The sequence below is a fragment of the Propithecus coquereli genome, unplaced genomic scaffold (assembly GCF_000956105.1).
Source record: "Propithecus coquereli isolate 6110/MARCELLA unplaced genomic scaffold, Pcoq_1.0 Scaffold218, whole genome shotgun sequence".
Taxonomy (NCBI): domain Eukaryota; kingdom Metazoa; phylum Chordata; class Mammalia; order Primates; family Indriidae; genus Propithecus; species Propithecus coquereli.
Window position 1 is genome coordinate 117,142 of NW_012146967.1, and position 27,936 is coordinate 145,077.

Below are 27,936 nucleotides of genomic sequence, written 5' to 3' on the forward strand. Positions count from 1 at the left end.
TTTTTTTTTTTTTTTTTGAGACAAGAGTCTTGCTCTGTTGCCCTGGCTAGAGTGCAGTGGCTCATCGTAGCTCACTGTAACTTCCACCTCCTGGGCTCAAGCGATCATCCTGCTTCAGCCTCCTGAGTAGCTGGGACTACAGACACATGCACCACCATGCCCAGCTAATTTCTTCTGTTAATATTTTTCTGTAGAAACAGGGTCTTGCTCTTGCTCAGGCTGGTCTCAAACTCCTAACCTCAAATGATTCTCCTGCCTTGGCCTCCCAGAGTGCTAGGATTATAGGCATGAGCCACCACGCTCAGCCTATCATATACTTATGATAGAAAACATTTTGTATCTTTTTCCCATATTTTGTATGTTATATATTTTTCCTACTTAGAAAAAATCAGTTTCTAGAGAAAGAATAGATTTCAGAGGTCATGGGTATTCATTTATTCCATTAGTTTTTTTCAGGGTACTAAATTATCATTTTGGTGTTTCCTGAAACAATTAAATGACAGACTCATAGTACTAAAATTATACCTATCATACTGGTGACACCCAATATCTGTAAATTCAGTATCTGCTAAAAAAAAAAAAAAAGTGTACCACTTACCTGTTTTAAAGCCAAATTGCCAATTATTAGGTTCCACTTTTCAATGGGTGAATCCATCTTCCCAATATTTACCTGTTAAAGTAGACATTTCCATGTATCACTGAATAATCTATATGCTTTCTGCTCTGTTTAAACAGCACATGAAGTCTTAACATCTTTACTAAAGCTGATAAGCTCACATTGCACTTTAAATATAATTCTGAATTCACTACTAGTCTTGAGTCTAACATTCAGCTTGCCTGAGATGTTTAGAAAAAAAATGTTTTTGTTTACTTAACTATTTTACAAGAACTAGTGGACCAGTAAGTATTATCCACCTACTTACTGATGTTATCTTACAACTAACATCATCGGGTATCATCCTAACATGCCAAATTTTGTGTACTGAGGCCCAATATAAATAATTACACAATTTTGAGCTGCTAGCATTTAATTCCACATCATCAAACTAATCTAACTTGAAGAATTATTGACCAAAAATATCAAGATATAAATTGTTAATATGTACATTATTTATATTTGAGTCTTGACTAAAACTGTTAGCAATAAAATTCATTCAGTTCACAAATAAATTTTGATCGTGTTCCTCAACTATTTAATTGTATACATCTTTCTGATAAATGGAAGAATATGCTCCAAATAATATTATTTACACAACTGAACTGCTCTATAAGCTAAATCATATTTCTCAACCACTTAGGATTCAAAAAATGTATATCCAAATCTGCCAAGTTTTTCTAATGTACTCTTTTGGAAAGCAATGAACAATCATTAGTAAAAATACTATATTGGGTTGTATTTCAATTATTCATCATCTGCTTGGCCATGGAAGATTTTCAAATCTCAAAAAAAATCTATAGGTGAATGGGTAAAGAGGGAGGTACACAAGGGTTGTTACTTATGGGTAGTTTTAACCATGGACAGACTAGAGGTTAGCTCACTGGCTTCGGGCCCGCAGGTTAATGCTACATCATCATTTCTTCTATCAGTTTGGAAAACAGATTCTATTCTGCAATCACACTCTGGACTTTAGTCTCAGCAAATGCAAATATTGATACTTCTCACTGTATCAGAATAATTATTCATGCAGTCACTATTTATACATTTCTTTACTAAGCTTAGGAATCTAAATTATTGATGACATTAATATTTGTAGCTTTAATAACCTGGGGCTTTGCTCAAGTGAGTAATAAGGTACAAGCAATGTTTAAAGAGTGAACCTGCCTCAGGTTTAAAGTTAAAGAAATAGGTATGAGTAAAATTAGTGTTATTTTTAAATAATTCTTAGAAAAATGTCTTTAGCTATAGGAAGCAATCTAAAATAATTCCACAAAAAAGTACAAGATGTAAAGACTCCAGAGTTGCTGGAGTCATAGAACCAACGTAGACATGTATACACTAGGGTCTAGGAAAAGATCAAGAAAGGAAAGAGTGACAGAATGAATGGGTGCTATGAATTAGGTATACAACTGTGCCAGATTTACTATTAATAGGTACCATCACCATTAGTCCCTGTTAAAGCATGGAGCTACATTCCTCAAAATCCCCTTCCCTATAGCTTCAGGTGACAGTCTGCTAGTGAGAGGACTTGCCTAAGATTTGGTTGTTGCAAGTGAAGCAGAGGCCATTATTTTTGGAAGGTGTTCAGACCTCTTCACTGCAACGTACACATGGCTTTCTTCCTCTGCTCCAGTGCTTTGGATTGTTTCTCTGTCTTTCCTACCATAGATCTTCACTTCTCCAACTTTCCCCACTTTTGTGTAAGCCCAATTCCTATATTAAATTCCTTATGGATACAATACATACCATGACTATTTTCCTGACCAAACCCAGACTGACAGTACAACTTTGCACTATTGAATTAATCTGTTTTATAAATGCCGAAGATCACGCTAAGTTCCTTCCTGATCTAGAGGATTCTGAATCTGCAATCCTTTTAGTCTCAGATAAAACAATAGCAAATTAAAACAAAGTATGGGTGTGAATAAAAAATAGAAAGGAGAATATATTCATAAATAATAACTTTTTTTTTTTTACAAAGAAAAGACTTTTAGAAGTAAGGATTTGTTAAAAAGTATGCTAAAGAGAAATGCTGTCCCAAATTTATCCCAAAATAGGTATGGTATACTGAGGTGTAGGCAGACGTATGGCAGGACACAGGAAATTGACTTCATTGCCTCCACCTTGGGCTGAAATATTGGCTTTTTAGGAAAGAAGAGAGCAGAGGTGGCCAGAACCTTAAGATGTGTTATGTTTGGCCAACATGGTGGTTTTAAAATTTTTTAATTTGAATGCCTTTAGGTGGAATCTGCAGACTCTAGTTTTTGTAATCCCTACACCCTCCCTTTGCATAAACATATGTTACTTATCTGACATTGAGGCATTTGAGTTATCAGCAGAAATTAATATTTATTGGAACTGAATATAAAAGTGATTTGTGATAACCTTGAAATTGTTGATTTACAAATGTAGTTACTCCTTGATACTAGAAAAAATATTTAATGTATAAATACTTGAAACAAGAGTAATGAAAGTCCCCATTGAAGTATTGATCTTAAATAAATGTATTAAGTATATGTGCCAAAAAATAGGTATATATAAAAAACCAAAATAACCATTGTTATTTCTGGGTGATGGGTATATGGATGATTTCTATTTTCTTCTTTGTTCTTTAGTGAATTTTTTCAAATTTTCATCACCGAACATGTAGTACTGGTATAATCAGACATTTTATTTAAGAACACATATTTGCAAAAGACATATCTAATAAAAGACTGCTATCTAAAATACATAAAGAACTCTTAAAATTCAATAATAACAAAATAAATAATCCAATTAAAAATGGGTCAAAGACCTTAACAGATACCTCACCAAAGAAGATATACAAATGGCAAATAAGCATATGAAAGATGCTCCACATCGTATGTCATCAGGGAAATGCAAATTAAAACAATAAAATAACACTAACGCCTATTAGAATGGTCAAAATCCAGAAGACTGACAACACCAAATGCTAGAAAGGATGTGGAGCAACAGGAGCTCTCATTCATTACCGGTGGTAATACAAAATGGTACAGCCACTTTGAAAGACAGTTTGGCATTTTCTTACAGACTGAGCGTACTCTCACCACAATGATCCAGCAACTGCACTCCTTGGTATTTACCCTAAGAAGTTGAAAACTTACATCCACGTAAAAACTGCACATGGATACTTATAGCAGCTTTATTCATAACTGCCAAAACTTAGAAGCAGCCACGATGTGCTTCAGTAGGTGAGTAGATAAAAAAACTGTGGTATGACCGGACAATGGAATTCAGCGCTAAAAAGAAATGAGCTATCAAGCCATGAAGACACATGGAGGAAAGTTACATGCATACTACTAAGTGAAGGAAGCCTGTCTGGAAAGGTTACATACTGTATAATTCCAACTATATGACATTCTAGAAAAGGCAAAACTATGGAAAGAATAAAAAGATCAGTGGTTACCAGGGGATAGGGGGAAGGCAGGCATGAACAGAGGAAGTACAGAGGATTTTTAAGGCAGTAAAACTACTCTGTGTGGTACTATAGTGGTGTATAAATGTCATTATAAATTTGTCCAAGAGTGAACCCTAATGTAAACTATGGACTTCGGGTGATAATGACACATCAAGGTAGCTTGATCAGTCATAACAAATATACTACTCCAGCGGAAGATGTTGATAACAAGGGAGGTTATACACATGTGAGGACAGAGGGTACATGGGAACACTCTGTACTTTCCACTCTGTTTTGCTGTTAACCTAAAACTACTGTAAATAATAAATGCCTTTATTTTTAAATTTTAAATAAAAACCAAACAAAAACACGATTGGTTAATTTAAAAATTGGCAACCAAAAAAAAGAAATAATCTCAGCTTTTTGTCTAAATGTGGGTTCTACAACATAAATGACTTTGTATTCAGAGAATATTAAAATGAAAACCGTAATATAAACTAAGACTACCTTAAAAATGTTGGGAACTGGAAACTGGCTAAAGAGTGGCTTGTATATAATAAGGTATTAAACATTTGGAAGAGAAGAAGAGGAAGAATGAAAAAGTGAAAAGGGAGAAGGAAAACAAAAAAATGGGAGGAAAGGAGGAAAAAACTTTTAAGAAAAAGATAACTAATTTCATTTCCCTTTAGAAAAAAACTAGAGAAGTGAGTACAAATATGCATAAAATCCTTGAGTGTTAGGCACTGAATATGGGTACACTTTCCCTAGAGGCTGTAAAATCTCCTCTTGTATAGTTCTAAAACAGGAAGAGTCTTATCTGTCTACAAGGACACACTGGCAGTCTTGCCAAAGTATGAAGACTTGACTACATGACCCCTCTTATGAAGACCACAAATCAAACCATAGAAATATGCAAAAACTCCTACATAATACTAGTATTAGTTAAAATGGCATTTCTTGGGTAGTTATGATATTAAACTGTATTATATAAAATCAATATGCCTAAAGTCTTTTTAAAATATCAGTTAAAATGGTAGAATACGAGAAACATGGAATATAAAAGCAGTATGGAACCACTCAGCTTAAAAAGCATAAAATCTCTAAATACTGTTCTCCACGAAAAGAAACCAGGCTCCTTAGAGAAATGGCTGATTCCAGGTTTGGTCAGGAAAGGTGTAAGGTTAGCCTAGAATATTTTGTGCCAGAAAGTAACAAAGTGCTCAAAACATAATGGAGGCTTGTCAAAGGACAAAGGGACCAGTTTAAAAGGGCTCTTCAATGGCCAAATCTAAGACAATTTGAGCATCAAAGTAAATAATGGCAGTAATAGATTATAATACATTGGATAAAATAAGAATCCACTGAGTCCATACTGAGGATGGATAGATGGACAGACAGACCAACAAATAGACAGGGAAAGCTTTTCCTTAGTAAAACGCCAACTAATAAATGTAGAAGAAATAACAGAATTAAAAAATCATTTGGCAACCTCCAAACTAACAGTGGATTCAGGCAAAAATCATCAATATATAGTAACACAAGCGGCCAAAGTTTGTTAAGGAACAGGATAGTTCCACAGTCTCAGAGTGTCTTCCCACAGATTACTTAATAATTTACAAAGGAGTCACCAATGTAACTTCACAGTGGAGGAACTTTGAAAACACTGCCATTCAAATAATCAAAGTTAACATTACCAATGAGAAAAACTACATGATACTATTTATATGAAATCCTAAAAAAGTAAAACTAACCTAAAGTGACTAAAAGATCAGTGATTACCTGGGGTCAGGAATGGTGATAGGATGGATAGCAAAGGAGCATGAGAGAATCTTTTGGGATAAGAGAAATGTTCCACATCATGTTTGTTGTGGTGGTTGCAAAGTTTAATATATTTGTCAAAACTCGTCAAACTATACACTTAATATGGGTATATAATATTATTGCATGTAAGTTATATTTCACTGAAGTTAATTTTTTAAAAATGAGCAAGATAATTTCATATAGCAGTAACTGCTAAAACAGTAACAAACATTTATATTCCTACTACCTAGCTTTGTCAAACATTAATGTTTTACCATACTTAGTGTACCAATATATCACCTGTATGTTTAACATCATTATACTGTCCCGTAGGTATCTGTGGCTCTATTTATATTCCTTCAATCTTTTTTTTCCCCTCTAGATTCTTCAATTTGGATAATTTCTACTGATCTATCAAGTTCACAATTCTTTCTTATGCTATCACTAATCTGATGTTGACCCCATCAAGTAAAATTTTCATTTCAATCAATACTTTTTGCTCTAGAATTTACATTTGATTCTTTTTTAATAGTTACTAGCTCTCTTTTAAGGCTCCCTATCTGTTCACTCATTAAGATATATGTGTTTAATTCTTTGAACATAGTTTGCTCTAGTACTTCGAACATACTTATACTGTTTGTTTTAAAAGACTTTGTTCAATTCAGTATCTGGGCCCACTTGGAGTCACTGAATTTTTTTTTTTAGAGACAGGGTGTTGTTCTGTCACCCAGACTAGGTTCAAGCAATCCTCCCACTTTGGCCTCCCAAAGTGCTGGGATTACAGGTGGGAGCCACCATATCCAGCCCATTATCTGAATATTAATCATAATTTTCTTGAGTCAGTCTCTTTCCACATCTAGTGATTTTTGGTTAAAAACTGGACAGTGTAGATAATATGCAGTAGTGACTCCCAAATGAGAAAGGACCTTTCAATGGCGCAAAACGATTAAAGTAATCTTAGGTTGGTCTTCCATAGCTATAATGATTTTGATTCCTACTTTTACAAGTGAAAATAAATACTACATAGGAAAACTGTAAAAATTTTTAAAGCATTATGTTTTTGTCCATAAATGAGAAAGCCAGCTTTCAAATAATGATGGGTCTAAGTTTTTAAAAAATTGCACTCATTCAGTCTTCTCCCTGGAACCAGAGAATACTGTTAGGAATCTGCTATAGCAGTTCCAATTAGAGATAATAGGCAACTAAATTAAGGTAGTAGCAGGTGGGGCATAAAAGAAAAAGGGAAGAGAAATTTCATAGATGGAACCAATAGTCTGGACAGTAACTGGATGAAGAGTGGGACTCCAGCTATCTCTCACTACATCCACTGTTACCATCGTGATCCAAATCAACATTATCTCTAGCCTATCTTATTGCAACAGACTCTCAACTGGTCTTCCTGCTTCAGTCCTTGGCCCCCTATACTCATGTCTCAACACAGTCAAAATAATCTGTTAAAAAATATCATATCAAAAGCTCATATCACTCCTCTGTTCAAAACCTTCCAATGGTTTCTCATCTCACAAAATAGCCAAAGTCCTTACAATGGTCCATAAAGTCCCACATAATCTGGCCCCTGGCTAGATTATGGCTAGTTCATTAACATCATCCCCTAAAAACTTTCCCCTCCCTCACCTGGTCCCAGCCCTACTGGCCTCTATGCTGTTCATCTAACACAGTAGTTTTCAAACTTTAATGTATATCAGAATAACATGGAGAGCCTGTTAAATTATAGATTGCTGAGCCACAACTCCAGAGTTTCTGATTTAGTAGCTTTGGAGTGGGGCTGAGAATTTGCATTAATAACAAGGTGCTGATGCTGCTGATCAGAAGACCACACTTTGAGAACCATTGATCTAACATATCAACAACAGTCCTACCTATGGCCCTTGGCATTGCCTGGGACATTCCCATCTCGAATAGCCTCAAAGACTCACTTTTTTATTTCCTTCAGTTTATGACTGAAATATCTTATCAGTGGCATAATTCTAGACCTATGCAAGACAGCAACTGCATCCCTACCTCCCCAGAGAAAGGCCCAGTTAGATCACCTTGCAGTAGAGACCATGGTGGATAAGCTCCTCCCAGGTTCTGACCTTCTAATCAGCTTTGGAGTTTCCCTCTCTTAAATATGAACAGACAAATACATATAAACAGACATTTGAGAAAACACCTAGTACATCGAAGGCCAATCCCTTGGAAAAAAGACAAAAAAAAAAAAAAAAAAAAAATACCTAGTACAAAATATAGACACCGCGACAAATTAACGTCAAAAAAAGATTAAGATTAAATTCACCTTTATTCAGTTTTAGTGGTAACATATGATCAAATTAAACAGCAAATTTCATTTGCAGCATATTCTTCATATTCTTTTTTAACCTAATTCCCTACAGCCTATTTCAAAATGGACTGTCATATTTAATCTATTATTTGAATTTAGACAAATGCTGGATAATTCTCAAGAATAATGCTTTTGAAATATTTTCTTTGAGGTAAGCTAGCCAAAATTTCACTTTTCCTGGCAAAGTCATCAAGTTGCTTAAATGCTTGTGTGCTTGACTATATTTATCAGAACAAAGTTCATTTTCCAACAAGTGAAACGAAAGCCACCTTTTAATTCCCATTCCAATAACTTTCTTCTCCCTCAAATGTTGTCACTTTTGTTTTTCAAGACCTCTTCTTTATTCTCTTTTCCTGCCAAAAAGCCTCTTGGCTTGAGTCCTACCTAGGCAATCCACCAGTTCTTGTAAGATAATGCAAGTGGGAAAAGGTGGGAGATGGAACACATGCATATAATTTCACTAATTCTCAAAAGTTTAGTAAGACTACATAAAGGGTTTTTTGTTTTTTTTTTTTAAAGATAAAAGCTAGAGGTATACTTGACACACATTCCAGCTAGATAACAAGTGGTTCAGTGTTGAAATCAACATTCAGCTGACACCAAATGTCACCATTTTATAACAAACGACTGAGATACAAGAATATGAAACTTAATAATAAAATTTTAAACAACTTATAATTTAATTATTAGATTTTTTAAGAAATAATTTCTTAGCACTGAGAGCCGTTGGATTGATCCTATGGTTACTATACTTCATATCTGTAATACTATATAGCTGCTTATATTTTTTTTTTTTTTTTTTTGAGACAAGGTCTCGCTCTATTGCCTGGGCTAGAGTGCAGTGGCATTACCATAGCTCAATGCAACCTCAAATTCCTTGGCTCAAGCAATCCTCCTGGCTCAGCCTCCCAAGTAGCTAGAACTACAGGTGCATACCACCACACCTGGCTTATTTTTCTATTTTTTGTAGAGACGGGGTCTCACTATGTTGCTCAGGCTGATTTCAAACTCCTCAGCTCAAGTGATCCTCCCACTTCAGCCAACCAAAGTGCCAGGATTATAGGTGTGAGCCACAGAACCCAGCCTTACTTTTAAACAAGTCACTAGAGAATCAAAGAATCAAGATTGGTTTTGGCTAGATTTTCCAGTCTAAATACTGCTGAGAATGAGGGTATCACCAAATTATTAGGCTTTCTTTCCTATCATACAATAGTTGGTAAAAGATTTATCTCCAATTCCTAGCTTTGAAGATTTGGTTGATAGTAATGATATAATTTCATTAAAATAATTCCATAAACTGAAACTTAATGTGCTGTTTGATGATGATGATGCTTTTGATGCTTTCTAAATATTTTCAGATAGGTTCAAGATTGTTGTCCTAACTCATATTTTTTATTTTATATTTTTAAGTGCACTTACTGCTTCACATAATCACTTGAGAAAAATATATCCTTTTTCTTTTAACTCAAGCATCTGTCTTTTTTAGGAGAAACAATCAGTTATACTCACATGACAGAACCAATTCACTTAATGTCATGTTGGGGATTAAGAACAGTAAATACTTAGGACATTTAGAGTTCTTGGTGGGCCTGGAGGTACAAGGCAGGATTGCAGAGTGATATAATGAGCTGGCTTGAGTGCTTTAGAGGTTTAGAGGTAAAGATGTTTGCTGAAAAATATATCCTTAAACTTTGGATCTAAAAATTTGATAATGGAGCAGTATAACTGGCTTTCAAGATAACAAAAGAAATAATAAATTTCCATCTATATGTCAGCTATTATTGCCTCCATGCGAATTTTAGTATTTTCTCAAGAGTAGAATGAGAGGATTTTTATAGTAGATATATATATATATATATATATATGTAAAAAATACTTGTATGCTTCAAGATACATCCATTTGGCTACTTCTGGAGGTTCCAGTAAAAGAATTGCTTCCTCTGCAAACAATCACTTGTTGTTAGCAAGTCCTGTTATGTTGGTATTGTTGCCTGCAGAGTACAATATTAAGGCTCTTTTGGTCAAGCAACCTTTTCAATATATAACTGCTTTTCCATCTTTGTTTTAATATCTTACATATATCACAAAGCAGTTTCAAAACCTCTTCTGTGTCATGTAATTTTCCTTAGTCTAAAAGACGTTTTCACTCCTGGAATCTAGAATCAATAGTACTCTATATCCCAGCCTGAGCAACATAGCAAGATCCCATCTCTACAAAAACTAGAAAAATTAGCCAGCTCTAGTGGCCTGTGCCTATAGTCCCATCTACTCAGAAGGCTGAGGCAAGAGGATCACATAAACTTAGGAGTTCAAGGTTGCAGTGAGCTTGGATGATGATGCCACTGCACTCTAGCCTGGGCAACAGGGTGAGACCCAGTCTCAGAAAAAAAAATAGTACTCTATATCATGGTAAGTGAGGCCCCAGCTCTGAGACCCACAGCTTATAGGGCCCCGCTTTGGCCCTACTTTAGCTATGCCCCACCCCATAAGGTGAGGCTTAGGTAGGGCCCAAGGGGTGTGCCTAATTGAAGCCTGTGCCTCATCCCCTTCTAGGCCATGCTCCAGATACCTGGGACCATAAAGTTCCCTGCCCAAATGGCCTGGAGCCCAGTTCCAGGGCTTCTTCAAGTTAGTATTCCTGAAGGCAAGCCATGTCACCATTAATTACAGCCCAACCCCAGGGGTGCCAAAGCATGGCTTTTTGTTGGGGGTATAGATGCAGCTTGGACATGGGGCCTGAGTTATGTGTAAGGTCTTTCAGAGTGTAGTACATAAGAGCCAAAAGTGGGAAGGGGGCAGGCTTCAGAGCAGGGGCTGTCTCTCTCCACGACATCATGTTCCAAAACAGAACCCAAGAAGTCCGAAAATTCTACATTTGATCTTGGACTTGCAGATCTTCAGAAGGATATATTTGTCAAAGTAGAAAGAGAGTTTTTTTTAAGTTTGTAAACTATATAATTTTAAACTATGTAGACATGTTATATGGGCTTCCATTTGTATTCCTGCCCCAAGCACAACTGTTAAAGTAGACCTATCTAAAATGTTTATAATTATTTGACATTATTACTCATTAAATACAATGGTAACCTACAATGGTCTTTTCTCAGATTTTAATATGACTAACTCGCTTTTATTATTCAGGTTCCAGCTTATACATCATCTCCACAGAGAAGTCTTCCCTAACAACATAATATAAAATAGCACTCATGAATCAGCCCTCATCACATTACCTGGATTTATTTATTTCATCCACTGCCCTTATTGATATCTGAATTTGTGTAAATTCCATTACAGCAGAGACCTTGCCTGCCTTTTTTTCATTTATAGACTAACAGATTCTTATTTTATTCCATGGGTTATATATAATGTATAATTATCATTATGTATTGTGTGGCTCAAATTGTCCCAGATCTGGCCAGTATGTCACCCTGTCTTTTCGTTTGGGTTTTTTTTTTTTCTTTTTTAGCACTTCTTTACTTTCTGACTTTACAAGGTATCCCAGGTTCACAGGTTGATCTTGTACTTTTCTGCTCCAGCCCAAAGAGCTTCTATTATCCTTCAGCCCTTTTAATATTCAATAATTACAAAGACCACATGCTATATTTATAGACTAAAGTGAATTTACCAAAGTAATTCTACTCTATGAGGTTTGGCTCTACCTAAGTGGTTAGTGGATACCCCCAGACATCATCTATAGCTCACCAGTTAACTATGGGGAAAAGCAACAGTATTATATCTGTAAATAATATTTTTGAAATAATGAATATCAAAAATTGTTAAATATTAAGTACCAAAAATATTGTGTATTGGTGCTAAGACCTTATCAGATCAATCTTATACGGTAGATGAGGAGGCTATTAGGTTTTTGTTTTTTCTGTTATTTATTGGTTTTATAAACTCTGACACAGTTATCTTGTACAGGTAAATGGAATATTCTGGAATATGATTTATGCCACTATGTACTAGAGCTCTGCATCCTCAGGAAAGTTACTCAACTGTTATAAACCTCTGTTCCTCCTCTGATAAAATTAGAATAGTAGTGTTTATCTCATAGGGTTGCTATAAGATATTCCTAGAAGCAGCACAGTACCTGGCATATTATAAGAGCTTACTAATACCAGATATTTCATTATAGCCCTGTGCAGAGTATGGCTATATGATCTTTTATATACTATGTAAGGAAGAGGCTTAGAAAGTTTCATAGGGCACATGAAGCCATTGAAGCCTTAATTAAGCAAACCAATAATGTTAATAAAACATTATTTAATGAATTTCCTTTCCAAGAATTTACTCAAAAAACTTTAGGAAATTCCCAGTTGCAGGGGGGGAGGGGGTACTAGGAAGGAGGAGGGAAGAATATTCCCACCAACAGCACAGTTGTTCAGCTTCCACTTCTTAATTACCTTTAGACACACAAATATTTTTTTTTCCTTGTTCACAGATGGATTCATTTGCTCTAGCTTCTTTAAACAAAAAACTTTATATACTAAAGATATTGCAATTGATAATATTATCTGATGACTTCGTTAATTTTTGGCTAACATTCAGTGGGCAGATGGCTCATTGAAGTGAACCTCACTAGCTATGTGGTTTTGACCATAACTTGGTTCCACAGTGGTAAACCCCAAACAAATGTTATAATAAGATAACAATGTACTTTTGGGCTTCCAAAAAATAACTTGGAGCCCTGCTAGTGGCAGTATTTTAAAAAATTTGTAACCTTTTTGAATGACAATTTAGCAATACGTAGCTAAAGACATAAAAGTATAGATTTTTTTTTTCTGAACAGTAATTACAACCCTAGAATTTGCCCTAAAGAAATAAGAATGGGAAAATGTATGTACTAGAATATTCCTCAAAATATTGTTTGTAATAGCAGAACATTAGAAAGACCTCACATATCCGATAATGGATGATGGAGTAAACTGCGGTAGAGCAATGCAACAGAAAAGTACACAGCCAATAACAATAATGACATGGATCTACATTTATTGATATGGAAAGATGATCATGATGTACTTTTAAAGGACCATCACAGATTGTAAAAGAGAACATATAGGATTCCAGTTCTTCTTTTTTAGAATATACAGTATGTATTTACATTATGATATACCTATGTATAGTATAGAATGTATAGAAGGTATATGTAGGTATAGAAGGATCTCTATATAAAATATTAATAGTGATTGTGTCCAAGTAGAGAATTAGGGGTAGTTTAAGATTTTTTTCTTTATACTTTTTTATTTTTCAGAAGTTTTTACAATAAGCATGTATTATGTTTACAATCAAAAAATGTTTAAATACCAATCAACCAACCATTGAACCATAAAGAATCACAATATCTGACTTACCCCATGTCTTAAGCACTGATGATAATTGCTAGAATTTCCTGGCATCAAAGAAGGCAAGTGTACTACTTCTCGGGATAAGAAAGGGTCTATAATTTTCAGATTAGACAACCCTGAGATTCTTCGGGGTATGATGCCAGGCATAACTACTCAGCATAGCCCCTGAAATTTAGAAACTTACTGGATATATAGAAAAAAAATCTTTTCCTGGTACAGGTTCTCTTTAACACAGAGAAACAGTATAGGTAATACATACACTGTAGGAAAAAACTTACTGCAGTAGATAATCTGGATGCCAATGTCATTTCCAAGTTCCCTTTGAGACCAAGAAGTGCAGGAACTAAAATGAAAACTTCTGTAACTTTTTTGAACACCTCCCAGTGCTGTAAGGGGGGAAGAAAAAAAGAATCTTCAGACACTCTTTAAAAAACACTTTAGAACAAAGACATTTCAAAAAACCACAGCTTTTTTTCCTTGCATCTACATTTTGAATGACTACACAGGTCATTTATCGATGAGCACTTAGCTTAACTCCATTCTCCTGAGCTTGGAAGCTTTGAGTTACTTTAGAAAATTCAGTTAGAGTTGGGAATGACAGCTGATACAGTCCCTACATCCCATTCTACATCTAGCTTTTACACAACCCTGATACTTTTAAGACAACCCTGATACTCTTAAATTTTACTTCATCCCTTTATGATGGCAAGAATTATACAGTTAGTGGTTAAGAGCAAACTCTGGAATGAGATAATCTGGATTTGAATCTTGCTTCCAACTAATCACAACAACCCCACAGGAAAATTATAATACTATTATTATCTAATTTCACAAATGAAGAAATAAAGATTCACAGAGGTTAAATTATTTTCCCAAGGTCAATAGATGGGACCTAGAGTTGACCTCAGGAGTTCTGATTAGTCGTATGTTCTTATCGCTATTTTAGGGCATGAGCAGAGAGGCTGTAGAACACAGGACCATAAAAGAGCATTACATTGGAAATAAGATTTGTGCTTCTAGGTATTGATCTGTCATAACCTGGCTGTGTGATCCTGGATACGTCACGTATCTTTCTGATCTCAATTCTTCATCCATGCAATGAAGATACTATCCACCTTGTCTACCCCTCAGAGAAATACCATGAAAATGAAAACAACAGATAATGTGCTTTCTAAACTGAAAAGACTGTACAAATATCTTAACAACACAAAGTGATTTTCACAAACGCTATTAAAAGGTGATTGTCCCAGTAAGAGACTTTATGGACCAGGCATATTAATTTTATGCCAAAAAGCATCAAGAATACATGGCTTATCACTAATATCAAGACAGGCAAGAAAAGTAAAACTTCATCAGATAAATGGAAGAAAAATTCAATTTGTTCCGAAAGTTTCCCTAGAGGCTGCTCCAAATAGGTATACAACTGGGGCCTAAAGAGAGTTCAGGAAATGTTTATCAGATCAGTCTTCTGTAAAATCCTGGTTCAAGGAATTGTCAAGGGAAATCTCTCCAGGACCCAATTAAGGATGGGCCTAAAAAAAGCACTCGTGTTCCAATAGCACCCTAGATTTTTAGTCTTAAAAACAAGCAAACAATTTTGTCCATGTTATATTATGGGCCAATGATTCTGGTGTGCTAGTGAAATATGTATCCTTCAGAGATGGTACTGGTGATGATGATGATCATGATGGTGAACAACAGATATTAATAATATCTAACATTCACTGATTGCTCTGCTATGTTTCAGGCACTGTTTAGGCTTACTCATTTAATCTTCACAACGAACCTATGAGATAGGTATTATTTTTATCAGATCCCAGACATAATTCAGAATACATTTTACCTAGGTCATCATTTTAAGACACCTACTGTGATATCGTGACATATATATTTAGTCTTTGACTCTGTTTGCTGGCATACATCTAAAATTCTTAGACTAAATATATCACTAAAGTGATATATTTTTGTATGCTTGTGCTTGAAAGACAGCTGGCAGCCCCTAGGTAGCTTCAGGATAAGGTCTGGTCACCAGAAAGACCAAGCATGATTAGAGGGTTGGGACTTTCAGCTCCTCAACCCCCAACCTCTGGGAAGGAGAGAGGATGAAGGTTATGTTAATCACCGATGGCCAACGATTTAATCAACCATGCCTACGCAGCTTCCATAAAAACCCAAAAGGACTGGGTTCAGGGAGCTTCCAGATGACTGAACACTTGAGGTTCCTGGAAGGGAGCACAGGGAGGGCATGGAAGCTCTGTGCCCCGCCCCCCATGAATCTCTCCATCTGTATCCTCTGTAATATCCTTTATAATACACTGGTAAACGTGTTTCCCTGGGTTCTGTGAGCTGCTCTAGCAGATTAATCAAATCCAAAGAGGGAGTTGTGCGAAACCCAACTTGAAGCTGGTTGGTCGGTCAGAAGGTCTGGAAGCCCAGACTTGCCATCGGGGTCTGAAAGAAGGGAGCAGTCTTGTGGATCTGTGGGATCGGGCACTACCTCCAGGTAGTCAGAACTGAATTGGAGGATACCCAGTTGGTGTCTGCTGCAGACCCAATTACTTGCCTGGTGTGTGGGGAAAACCCCCACACACTGGGTCACAGAAGTCTTCTGTGTTGATTATTGTGGTGTGAGAGCATCACATGCCATCACACTTTAGACCTGTTGGGACGTATTCCTTTGGGTTACTCCCTTTGGTTATTCTTTCCACGTTCAATTCAAATCAAATACTCATGTGAGAATTACTATGTAATCCTTAACACCTTAGCATCAGTATGATGACAAACAATAAGAGCTATTAATTATTGATTTCCTATCGTATGCCAAAAAATTCTGCATTCTTTTCACAACACTGGCAGACGTGTGCTTGCAGATGTTCCCAAACCTTTTCAGGTCATGGCACACCTACCGTCTCAGAAATGTTTTCACGGCACCCCTACAACAAAAGAAATACCTAATGGTCCTATTTATTTAGTAGTTAGGTCCAAACAACTTAACAAGTATTTCTGTTTCCTAACAATTTAGTAGCCATTTGAAGAAATAATACAAATAAATTGAAAGAAAAAAATATTTTATGTCATTTTTATATGATCACAATTATTTACTAATGTGATGTATGTACCTGTTGGGCATTGCACAGCTTTTCAAACTTAGGAATTGGAAACTGTTACCTTCCTTTCTGGTTTTACATTAGTTTTTGTGTCGCTCTTGTTTTGTAATCATAACACTGCTGAAAAGCCAGTTTTGCAAAGCTATGTCATCGAAAGAAATAGAGTGTGACCTAGTGTTGAAATGTTGAGCCTCTTTGAGCTAGTAGTCTGTAGCACATCCAGGAGACGTCGTTGTGTTTCCCTCAAAAATTGAAAATATCTTGCAGCACCCCTGGGGTGTCTCGACACACAGTGTGGGAACTATGGGAACGGTGTGAAGTAGCATAGCACCGTGGTCGGGGGAAGGGCTCTGGAGTCACATTGCCTAGGCTCAAATTCTGTGCCATTTGGGCAAAATAATGCTTTACTTTCTTCATCTAAAATACAGACATAATTGTACTAACCTCATAAGCTTCTTCTGCTCAGGACCATGTCTGCATAAAATAATGAAGTGTTTATTAGCTATAATACTAAGATGCATTATCAGTTAATTTTCCTGTCAGAAGGACATAATGCATAAAAAGTCCAGAGAGGGAATGCTGAGGTAGCCAGTGCCAAAAATAACGTTCACTTACTTACAAATCTTACCGCGATACAATATGTCCTCTGAGGCTACATAGGTTATTATGAATTGCTAAACTTTTCACAAACCTTCCCTAAAGTAAATCAACTTCTTGTCTTACATCTTGTTCGAGAACAAGAATCTTGTTCTTTTGTCAGTAATGCAGAGCCTGAGGTAAACACCCACATGTCAAACATATTGTCAGATTGCTTATATATATGCTAGACTCAAAACTTAAAAATCTATTTAATATCCACAAAAATAAAATTTAAAAAATAATAACAAAGTACATTGAAGAACACATCTATAGAGTTCTAACTTAAAAATAACATAAAATGTTTTTATACATTGAATTGGCAAAAGAAGGTTATGCAATTAAAAAGGAATACAAACCCCAAATCTTTTTATCTGGAGAAATTCTGTCATTTTAACTTACTTTGAAAAAATAAGCCCATTCACTTTTAGACATATGACAAAATGACCAAGCTCACTCATAATTACAGAAATGCAAATAAAGGGTGATACATTTTCATCTGTGAGATCAGTAAAGATCAAAAAGTTGGAAAATAAACTGTTCGTAAGAGTATAAGGAAATACTCTATTTAGGTCTATCACCACTCTATTACTCTGTTGGTGAGAATGTAAAGGTTAAACTTCTTTGGGGGAATTTGACAATATCTAGCAAATGTAAAATACCCCATAATTTTGACTCAGAATTTTACTGCTAGGAATCTGACCTACAAATAAACTTGCACGTGAGTTCAAATACACAACAAATAATGGGTTTACTTCATAATTGTTCATAACAGCAAAAGATTTGAGGCTACTAAAATCCTCTTCATTAGGTAACTTGATAGATTAGCTATGATATATCCTTACAGTAGTACATTATATAGCTGGAGAAGAATTTGGTAAATCTGTGTGTGCCTATATAGAAGGAGCTCCAAGATAAAGTAAGATCAAGGTGAAGAGCAACATTATGGAATGTTGTTTTTGTTTTTTTTAGAAAATACATATATAAATGCACGTACATGCATTTAAAATCTATTGAAGGATATATGAAAAAACTAGAAACAATAATTTCTAGGGAAAGGAACAGGGTAAGGGTGCATACAGGAGGAGAGAGACTTTTTTCTCCTTTGACACCTCTGTCAAAAATCAGTTGGATATATTTGTGTGGGTCTATCTCTAGGTTGTCTATTCTGTGGCATTGATCCATATGCCTATCCATCCTCCAATACCATGCAGTCTTGATTATTTAGCTATATAATAGATCTTGAAATCAAGAACACCATTCCCTCCCATTTTACTTTGCTTTTTCGAAATTGTTAAAACTATTCTATTTGCTGTTGCATTGCATATGAATCTTAGAATAATCTTATTTATATCTACAAACAAAGCTTTCTGGGATTTAAAAGGGAATTCTGTTAAACCTATATTTTAATTAGGAAAGAATTGATATCTTTATTCTGTTGTTTTCCAATCCACAAATATGGTATATCTCTCCATTTAGTTAGATCTCCTTTGATTACTTCGTTTTGTAGTTTTTCAGCATAAAAGTCTTGCACATGTTTATATCTAGGTCTTTATTTTTTGAGTGACTCTAAATGGTATCGTATCTTTATTTTCGATATCCATATATTCATTGCTAGTACATATAAATAGAATTGGTTTTTGTATGTGTATTGTGTATCCTAAAACCCTGATGAACTCATTTATCAGTTCTTAGAGGGTTTTGTTTTGTTTTTTGTGTTTTTGTAGATTCATTGGGATTTTCTAAGCAACCATGTTGTCTGCAAAAAGAAACAATTTTATTTCTTCCTTTCCAATCTATACATTTTTTACTTCCTTTTCTTGCCTTATTGCATTATGTTGAATAAAGTGATGAGTGTGGACATTCTTGCCTTATACCTGATCTTAGGGAAAAAGCATTCAGTATTTCACCACCAACTACAATGTTCAGTAAGTTCTACTCTATTCCTATTTCTCTGAGAGTTTTTGTCATGAATGGATATTGAATTTTGTCAAATGCTTTTTCTGCGTCAGTTGATATAATCATGTGATCTTTTTTCTTTAGCTTGTTAATATGGTAGATTATGTTGATTTTCAAATATTGAACCAGACTTGCATCCCTAGAATAAACCCCACTTGGTCATGGTATATAATTCATTTTTTTTTTATTTCATATATTGCCAAATTCTATTTGTTACTGTTTTGTTAAGGATTTTGCCATCTATATTCAGGAGAGATGCAGTTTGGTCTGTAGTTTTCTTTTATTGCATTGTCTTTGGTTTTGGTATCAGGGTAATACTAGCTTCTTAAAATGAATTGCGAAGTGTTACTTCCCATTCTATTTTTCCAGAAGAGATTATATAGAATTGGTGTTAATTCTGCTTTATACGTTTGGTACAATTTTCAGGTGAAACTATCTGGACCTGAAGACTTCTTTTGGAGGGAGTTTTAAGATTATGAATTCAATTTCCTGAGTAGGTGTACAGGTATTTAAATTATTTATTTCATTTTGGGTGAATTGGGGTAGTTATATTTTTTGCAGGGTTCCATTTTATTTTTGTTTTGTTTTTAAATAGCCCAGGCTGGAGTGCAGTGGCATGAGCCTAGCTCAGTGCAGCCTTGTAATCCTGGGCTCAAGAGATCCTCTCACCTTAGCCTCTCAAGTTGCTGGGATTACAAGTGTGAGCCACTGTGTCCAGTTCCATTTTAAGTTTTAAAATGGATGTGTGTAGAGTTGTTTGTAGTACTCTTTTATTATCCTTTTGATGTCTGCAGGATCTGAATTAGTATTCCATTTCATTCCCAATATTGACAACTTATATCTTTTTTTTTTTGTCAGTCTTGCTTCAAATTTTTAAGTTTTACTGATTTTTTTAAAAAAAACTTTCATTGATTTTTCTCTATTGCTCTCCTGTTTTCAACTTCATTGATTTTTGCTGTTACCTTTATTTCCTTCCTCTGCTTGCTTTGAGTTTATTTTGCTCAACTTTTTCTAAATTTCTGAGATGGGAGCTAAGTTTATTGATCTGAGATTTTTCCTCATTCTAAATGTATGCATTTAGTTCTATAAATTTCTTTCCTCATACTGTTTTACCTGTGACTCACAAATTTTGATTGTCATTCCATTCAATGTTTTGTTTTATTTTTTATTTTTCTTGAGACATTCTCTTTCACCCATAGATTATTTAAAAGTATTTTGTTTCACTTCCAAGTGCTGGAGATTTTCCTGTCATCTTTTTGTTTGAATCCACTGTGGTCAGAGAAGACACTCTGAATGATTTCAATATGTAAATTTGTTGAGGTTTGTTTTATGGCTCAGGATATAGTCCCTCTTGGTTTATGTTTCATGAGCCCTTGAATAGCATGCATATTCTGCTGTTTGTGTGGGGGATGTTTTATAAATGTCATCCTGTTGATTGATGGCGTGGTTGAGTTCTCCTATACCCTTGCTGATTTTCTGTCTAGTTGTTCTATTAATTATTGAGAGAGGGGTGTTGAAATCTCCAACTTTATGGATTTTTCTATTTCTCCTTTCAGTTTGACTGGGGACTCTGTCAGCTGACAGGGATGAAAGTCTGGGCACCGTACTTGTCCTCTTCTGACACCACCCTGGCTGAAGTGTTGAGGCACCTCATTACAGCCTTATGAGGTGGAAGTCTAAGCTTCCCTTCAGGCCTTTGCTACTGCAGGTATGGGTGAGGCCAGTTTTTTTCTGAGTGTTTGGCTAGAGTAGAACAGTTACTGTCTGAGAGTTTTTTTGTCCTGCTAAGATGCCCCTTACCTGGTCCTTTGGCTAGAAAGAGAAAGCTTTTGTTGCTTTTTTTTTGTACCTGTTATCATTTTTGGGTTACCAGCATCTTTGACTCCAAATCTGGGATATATGAAGCAAAAAGAAAATGCAGGGAACTTCACTGTGTTGTGCCCTGGGTCCCGAGGTCCCTAGCTGATCTGCTTTCTTCTTTCCACCTTTAAGAGTTTTCTCATGTTTCTATTATATAAAGTTTCCAGGGCTTTAGTTGTACTTAATGGGAGAGATAGGTAAAAGTACATCTACTACAGCTTCCCAGAAGTAGAAGTCTATGTATTACTTTTTAAATGAAAAACAGAACCATTACATCAGAGGAATTGCTAATGTATTCCTGGGGTCACAGGTATGTTAGGAGAGGCATTTTATCTTTAATACAAACTCTAAAACAATAGCTCTACTTTATAAATAGGGACAAACACGGTGAAGCCATCCTAGCATTGTGAATGGAGAAACTGGTGACAAAATTTACTCTAACATTGAAACTACCGTCTTCTCTTTGCACTTTTCGAACACTGGTATTTTTTTCCACAAACTTCAAAGCAAGCATCCCTTTCCTCTCCAACCTCTTTACTTTCCCAACAGGAAAAAAGCCCTATTCAAAGTTCCAGGGTTAGATATACAACTCAGGTATTGTGCATCATTCCATCTGAATTCTGAAATATACATACACTCTGCATTAGCAATATAGTAATAAGATAAAGAATACTTGAGAGCTATACCATGGTTTATTTCAAAGGAATATTTTTTAGTATTGCAACAATATTGTCTTAATAAAATACAGCAGATCTTAGGGTTTTGTAGACATCAGGTTTTAATAATATCCTAATGATAAATATAAATTTGCCTAAGAATTACTAGAAGTTCCAAAGATATAGGATCAGTTCACTTTCCTTTAGATGGATGGGTGGCTAAAACTTCACTTTATAGAATCTTATCAGAGATTATGTCTATGGACCATCTAAGATATGCACACAGCATGTTATATATAAATAAAATTTATCCACAAGATGGGCTCTGCCATGTACCAGCTATATAGTCTTAGCAAAATCATTTAAAACTCTTTGCTTATTTTTAATTAGGGAAGAAACGACGAGAAACTTGGACTATGATTTCTAAAGATATTTCCAATTATAACATTCTATACTTTAAAGTTGTAAGTTTGATTATCAAAATTTAGGAATCCTTGTAACAGAGGTAGATTTCATTTTATTGCATTCATTCATTTAACAAGGAATTATTGAATGTCTGCTGTATAAGGCATTAAGCTGTTTTTTCTGAACTGGGCCCTACATAGGTAGGACCAAAGACTCTACAGCTTAATACCCTACCCTACCCCACTTACTAGTAGGAAGGGAACTTGGATTAGTTTAGATCAGTGGTTCTCAAACTTCAGCATGCATCAAAATCACATGGAGTGCTTGTACTGTGGCCCACCCCAAGGGTTTCAGATTCAGCAGGCCTGAGAATTTGTTTATCTAACAAGTTCCCAGATGAAGCTGATGCTACCAGTTCAGGAAGCATGCTTTGAGAACGACTAACTCAGATAAACAGAAAGCCCACAGAGAGGCCAAGCCCTGTATATGGGGAGTCACTACTCTAGAGACAATAGTGTTGTCTCTTCTGCACACTTTTCCATCTCCATTTCCTTGTAACAATCTGTTGTATCCTTGTAACAACAATTCCATATATCCATTCCCTCTCCTTTGAGAAGCAGTTGAATTCTTATTCTGTGTGGTTCTAGTGAAAGTGCTGATCTGGGGGCCCATCTCCCCCCAGGGATAGAAACATAATTCAAACTGGGCTAAGCATAGTACCTCATCTCCCTAGTTACACTGACTGCTCCAAGGGGCTGGCATGTGACCGAGAACAAACCAACTGAAGAGTTCTCCCCTTGAATTTTCTAAATTGAAGGCAGGAAGATTGCTCTCTTTCTCTTTGAAAAACAAACTAAAAGGATATAAGGAATTCCACCGTGTGAACATATTTATCCATTCTACTCTCAATGGGCATTTGGGGAAGTTTCCTTTATGGCTATTAACAAATAGTGCTGCTATGAACATTCTTATACATGTCTTTTGGTGAACTTATGGACATATTTCCATTAGGTATGTATCTAGGAGTAGAATTGCTGGATTATATGGGACATATATGTTTACTTTTAGAAGATACTGCCCAAGAATTTTCCAAAGTAGCCAGTGCTACTTGTCAGCCTTCCTTGTGCCTCCTTCCAATTGCTACCCTTTTTCCCTATCACCAAAGGTAATCACTAGTCTGGTTTTATGATAAACACCTCCTTGCTCATCTTTATAAGTATGCATCCCTAAACACCACAGTATGGTCTTGATTCTTTTTAAACTTTAGACAATGGAAGTATAGAGTATATGTTCCTTTGTGTCTGACTTTTTTTTCTCAACATTATATAAATTTCAAGAAACTATAGTTCATTTATTTTTATTGCTGTATTAGTAATCCACTATATGAATATATTATACCACAATTTATCCATTCTACTATTGATGGACATTGGGAAGAGTGGTGTTTCCAGACTCTTGGTATCCACATGCACAGATTTCTGTTTGGTATATATGTAGAAATGGAATTTTCCAGGTCTTAGGAATAATATGCAGATATTCAAATTTAATAGATGTCAAATGGGTTTCCAAGTTGGTTGTACCAATTTATAGTCTAATTAGCAGTGTATGGAAGCCTTCACTGCTCTATATTCTTATTTATAAATTGGAATCAGCAGTCTTTTTAATTTTAAAGAAATTCTGGCACATGTGGAGTGGTGTCTTATTGTGGTTTTAATGGGGATTTCTCTGGTGACTAATTATGTATACTGAACACTTGGATGGTATTGGTATATTTTTTCCCCATTTTTCCATTTGTGTACCAGTTTGGAAAAATGTCCAAGATGTATTATTAAACAATGAAAATAAGTCACTAAAAAATAGCATTTCATTTTTATTTTTGAAAAAAACCATTATATATGTATATATGTAAGCATAGGAAAAAAGTCTGCAAATATGCACAACAAATTCTTAACAATGGTAATTTCTAGAGGGGAAGAGAGCTTGGTTTGGAGATAAGAAATAAGGGAATCTCTTCATCTTTTATGTAATACTCTATTGTTTAAATCCATATTTGTAATGAGTATTGTGTTAATTTTTATTTTAAAAATAAAGAAGTATTTAAATATAACATCTATTGGGTTTTTCTTTTAACCAACCTATTTTGGGGTCTGTAGAGAAGAGTTACATTATGGTCAGAATAATTATTCTTTTAGAACTTCTAAGGAAAAAAAAGAAAAAAATCCCACCTAGAAATAGCAGATTCTCTACCAGAGTCAGCATCTGTTCATTAAATTAAATCTAAAGTAAATGTTTGAGATTAGTAACTTACATAAAGCATTTTAAACAGAAATGGAATAACAAAAGAGACAGTGAAGTTAAACAAAGATGAAAACCCACCTGCACTACATCCAAAACCATGCCAGCTGAAACTGTTCCAAAACCAGCAAGCAAAAATGGCACAAGTATTTGCAATGCCATGATGCCACTGGATTCCTTTGGTAATTTTTGGTGTGTTTCCAGAATAACATCTTCATCACCATCACTAGATATATCTTCAGCTTGTAACATGGCAGTAGTTTCTGAAGTCTCCCTTCCATCACAGTAATTATAGTTGGCATAGTCATCATACCTTTGGCTACAGCTTGATGTTGTGTGCCCATTATTGCCATGAAAAGACTGCTCTGAGAAACTGTGATATTCCATGTGTTGCTCAGATCTATTACTAAAAGTCTGTGCTGCAGTTGATAATCCATCTTGCCAAATGCCGTTTACTTTTTTGTGCCTGTCTTCCTGGTTTTTCTGATAAATTACTGGAACCATACTCAACAGCAAGTTTAAAAACTTGTCAGATTGAATTGTATTTAAATTTAAAGTCCAATCTACAAAACCTCTTCCACTACTTAGACCACCACTTGGTTTATTAGTAATAGATCTTCCTTTACTATTAGTCATATTGTCATCGCAAAAGACCCTGTACTCCTCGGATCTCAAACTTCACGAACCAAAGCAGATGAATCAGAACCACACAGATGCTGGTTTAAATTAAGTTGTTGACTTCATTGTGTAGAAAATATTTCCACTAATAAAAGATGTTTGGAAGTTCCACAGAGGGATCAGATCTGGAAAAATAAAATAAAATAATTTTTAAAAATCAGTTGAACTCTGTTGATACTTAAATTCTCATAAAGGTATAAAACACATGTTCTTAAACCAACCGTAAGGTACTGATACTATACCTTGTGGGCTTAAAACACATTGTTTTGTGCCATTCAACTGCTTTGTGTACGCAAATACAGAACTCAATCTTGATTGATTGAGCTTTTTTGTGCTCAATCTTGGTTAAAAGTGTTTCTTATTTTTGCATACTTTATGTAATCAATACCCATGTAAGGTCTTCAACTGCCTCTAAAGTTCTACAGTGGACAAATTTATTAAGTAACAGCTTCTATTACTATATAGAGGACTCAGAATCAAATTGCTACAACCTTTTGCGTATGTCAGTATACAACAAAAGGTAAAGTACATGGCATTGTACTTTAAACATTACATAATAAACCATATTACTTTATTTGCAACTTAATATACATTTTGTTACTAAAATATGAAGAGACAATGATGACGTTTACTGCAAACATACTTGGTAGGTATCCTGAATACTGTACAGGGCATTTATTTCAAATATATTAATAAAATGAGGTTGGAGTCATATTTATAGTTCTGACATAAAAAATTCATTATAATTGATTTAGGAATCAATCCTTCTGTTATCTAGGAAATAACCAAACTAAAGAGAGATTATAGATATTCACTTAATCCTCCACTTTGCAAGCCAACCACAAGAAATCTCGTAATGCACTTACTGAATGCCCTGCTCTGTCCATTCACAGTTCTCAAAGTCTGCTCTGTCTGTCCCATAATCCCAGAGGACACCCCCAAGTGGCTGGCCAGTGACTAGATTCTCTCTAAAGATTCTGAACTAAGAGACACAAAAGCATGCTGTAGCTAGTCAGAGAGTGACGGGCACTGAAGCTACAAAGTTATACACCACCTGTCCAGGTAGAGACCCTGACTATTTGGACAACTGCCGCCATAGCTGGAGAGGCTTTCAAAGCTATCTATTAGTATCTATCACAATGGGTCTAAAGGACAAGGTGTTTCTCAGGAACACCCAGGCTCGTCTTATACCTCTAAGAGCATCCAAGATAAAAACAATTGGTATTGATTTGATAAGGGATTGATGATGGCCCCACTGTCTAGTTGGACTGCCTACCTACCAAGCTAGACTAAGAATTGTTGTTGCCAGTCCTTCTGCTTTTAATGAAAACTATTATATTCTTCAGTATTTGTTTTCAATGCCTTTGCAGATCCATCTCCTCTCTGGATAGGAAGATCAATAGCAAGTAGTGACAAAAGGAGAAAGAGAAGGGCTATGTAGGAGACAAGCGGGTGCTAGGGCCTGGCTCAGCCATTTCATCACTCCCTCACGTTCTTTTCCTCCCTCTCGTGATTATGGAGGGGCCTGGGAATTCCTGCTGAGGAACATTTTCAAAATACAGATTCCAGGACCCCAGACCTACTGACCTAGAATATCTATGTTTGAGGCCATAAATCTTTTTTTTAAACTTCTCCAGGTGATTGTGCTGCAGACTTCCTGTGGATTTGCACTGAGAATCCAATGAGTAGATTAAGTACTAGCTGCCATTTTTGCCACTCACAGGCTAATAGGTACACAGAAAAAGCTGGTGTTTAAAGGAAATCAGATGAATGGAACCAATGGCCAGAGTGAAGCAGAGATGAAAACAAACAAGTAGTCCCAAAAAGAGAAGGCCAGATTAGCTGCCTGAGAGCCTTCTAGGTAAAGAGAGGGTCAGCTATATATACCTCTGGAACTTACGAGATTCCCTGCAGCCTCACATGAGTTAGATCGTGTAGGTTTCTGTTCCTTCAACTCATTCACCTTTTTAAAAATAGTGAGCATTTCATCACCTCAAAAAGATCTTTAATCAAATAAAATACAAAACAAACCCCAAAGGGATTAAACTATAATACAGGGCTATTCTACTGAAGGACCAGTGATGGGCAACTTCCTCCTCCTGAAGCAGAATTATCAGGTTGATCAAAATGGAAATGCAGAGAAATGTAAGTAAACAAGAAAGAAGAATGACAGTTTCACCATTCAGCCACTTTCTAAAGTTCAGAAAGCTCAAAATGTGTGCTTTGAAAGTTTGACTAACTAGCAACACTAAGTGGAAAAATGGAGAGGAAGTAAAGAAAAAAAGGGGAATTTCCCCAAACCTGTCATCTCTCTCAGAATATTTGTAGGACATGGCTAAGCACATATTCCACACTGAGTTGGCCAGTGGGAGCCAGACACACAAACTTAGCTCATACTTTTGCTCCTAATATTCTTACTTTAGGATAAGCTATTCAAGTTAGATGGAGAGATGGATACTCAACCAGGACCACTGTATACGGAGACCACATAAATCTGTGTAAATTTAAAAACTAAGTGCCTTCTGGGAAAAGGAAGCTCCGTAAGTGGAGCTTTGGGCTGGATTTCAGCCCCCACTCTGCCTCCTCAGCCAAACATCCCCATGCAGTACAGAATCTGCATAACTGTACATATCAGATTGGCCAGTTGGGTGAAATATTAACCCATGCTTAAAGAACATAAACATATGGTGGACTGATATTTGTTGTTTGCCCAGCATCTTTCCCCATTTTTTTTTTTTTTTTTTTTTTTTTTTTTGAGGCAGAGTCTCACTCTTTTTG

At 35.6% G+C, this 27,936-nt stretch overlaps 1 protein-coding gene across 1 annotated transcript in view; it reads right to left on the bottom strand.

Moving 5' to 3' along the window:
- Positions 1-27,936, bottom strand: part of SLC41A2 (solute carrier family 41 (magnesium transporter), member 2) — a 152,674-nt gene that overhangs the window by 80,441 nt on the left and 44,297 nt on the right. Inside the window, exons 3-5 of the mRNA XM_012644691.1 lie at positions 24,562-25,283; positions 13,841-13,948; positions 599-670 (exon numbers count right to left, since the gene is read on the bottom strand). Coding sequence (XP_012500145.1) covers positions 599-670; positions 13,841-13,948; positions 24,562-25,116 — 735 coding nt within the window. The 5' untranslated portion in view covers positions 25,117-25,283. The remainder of the gene's footprint in view (positions 1-598; positions 671-13,840; positions 13,949-24,561; positions 25,284-27,936) is intronic.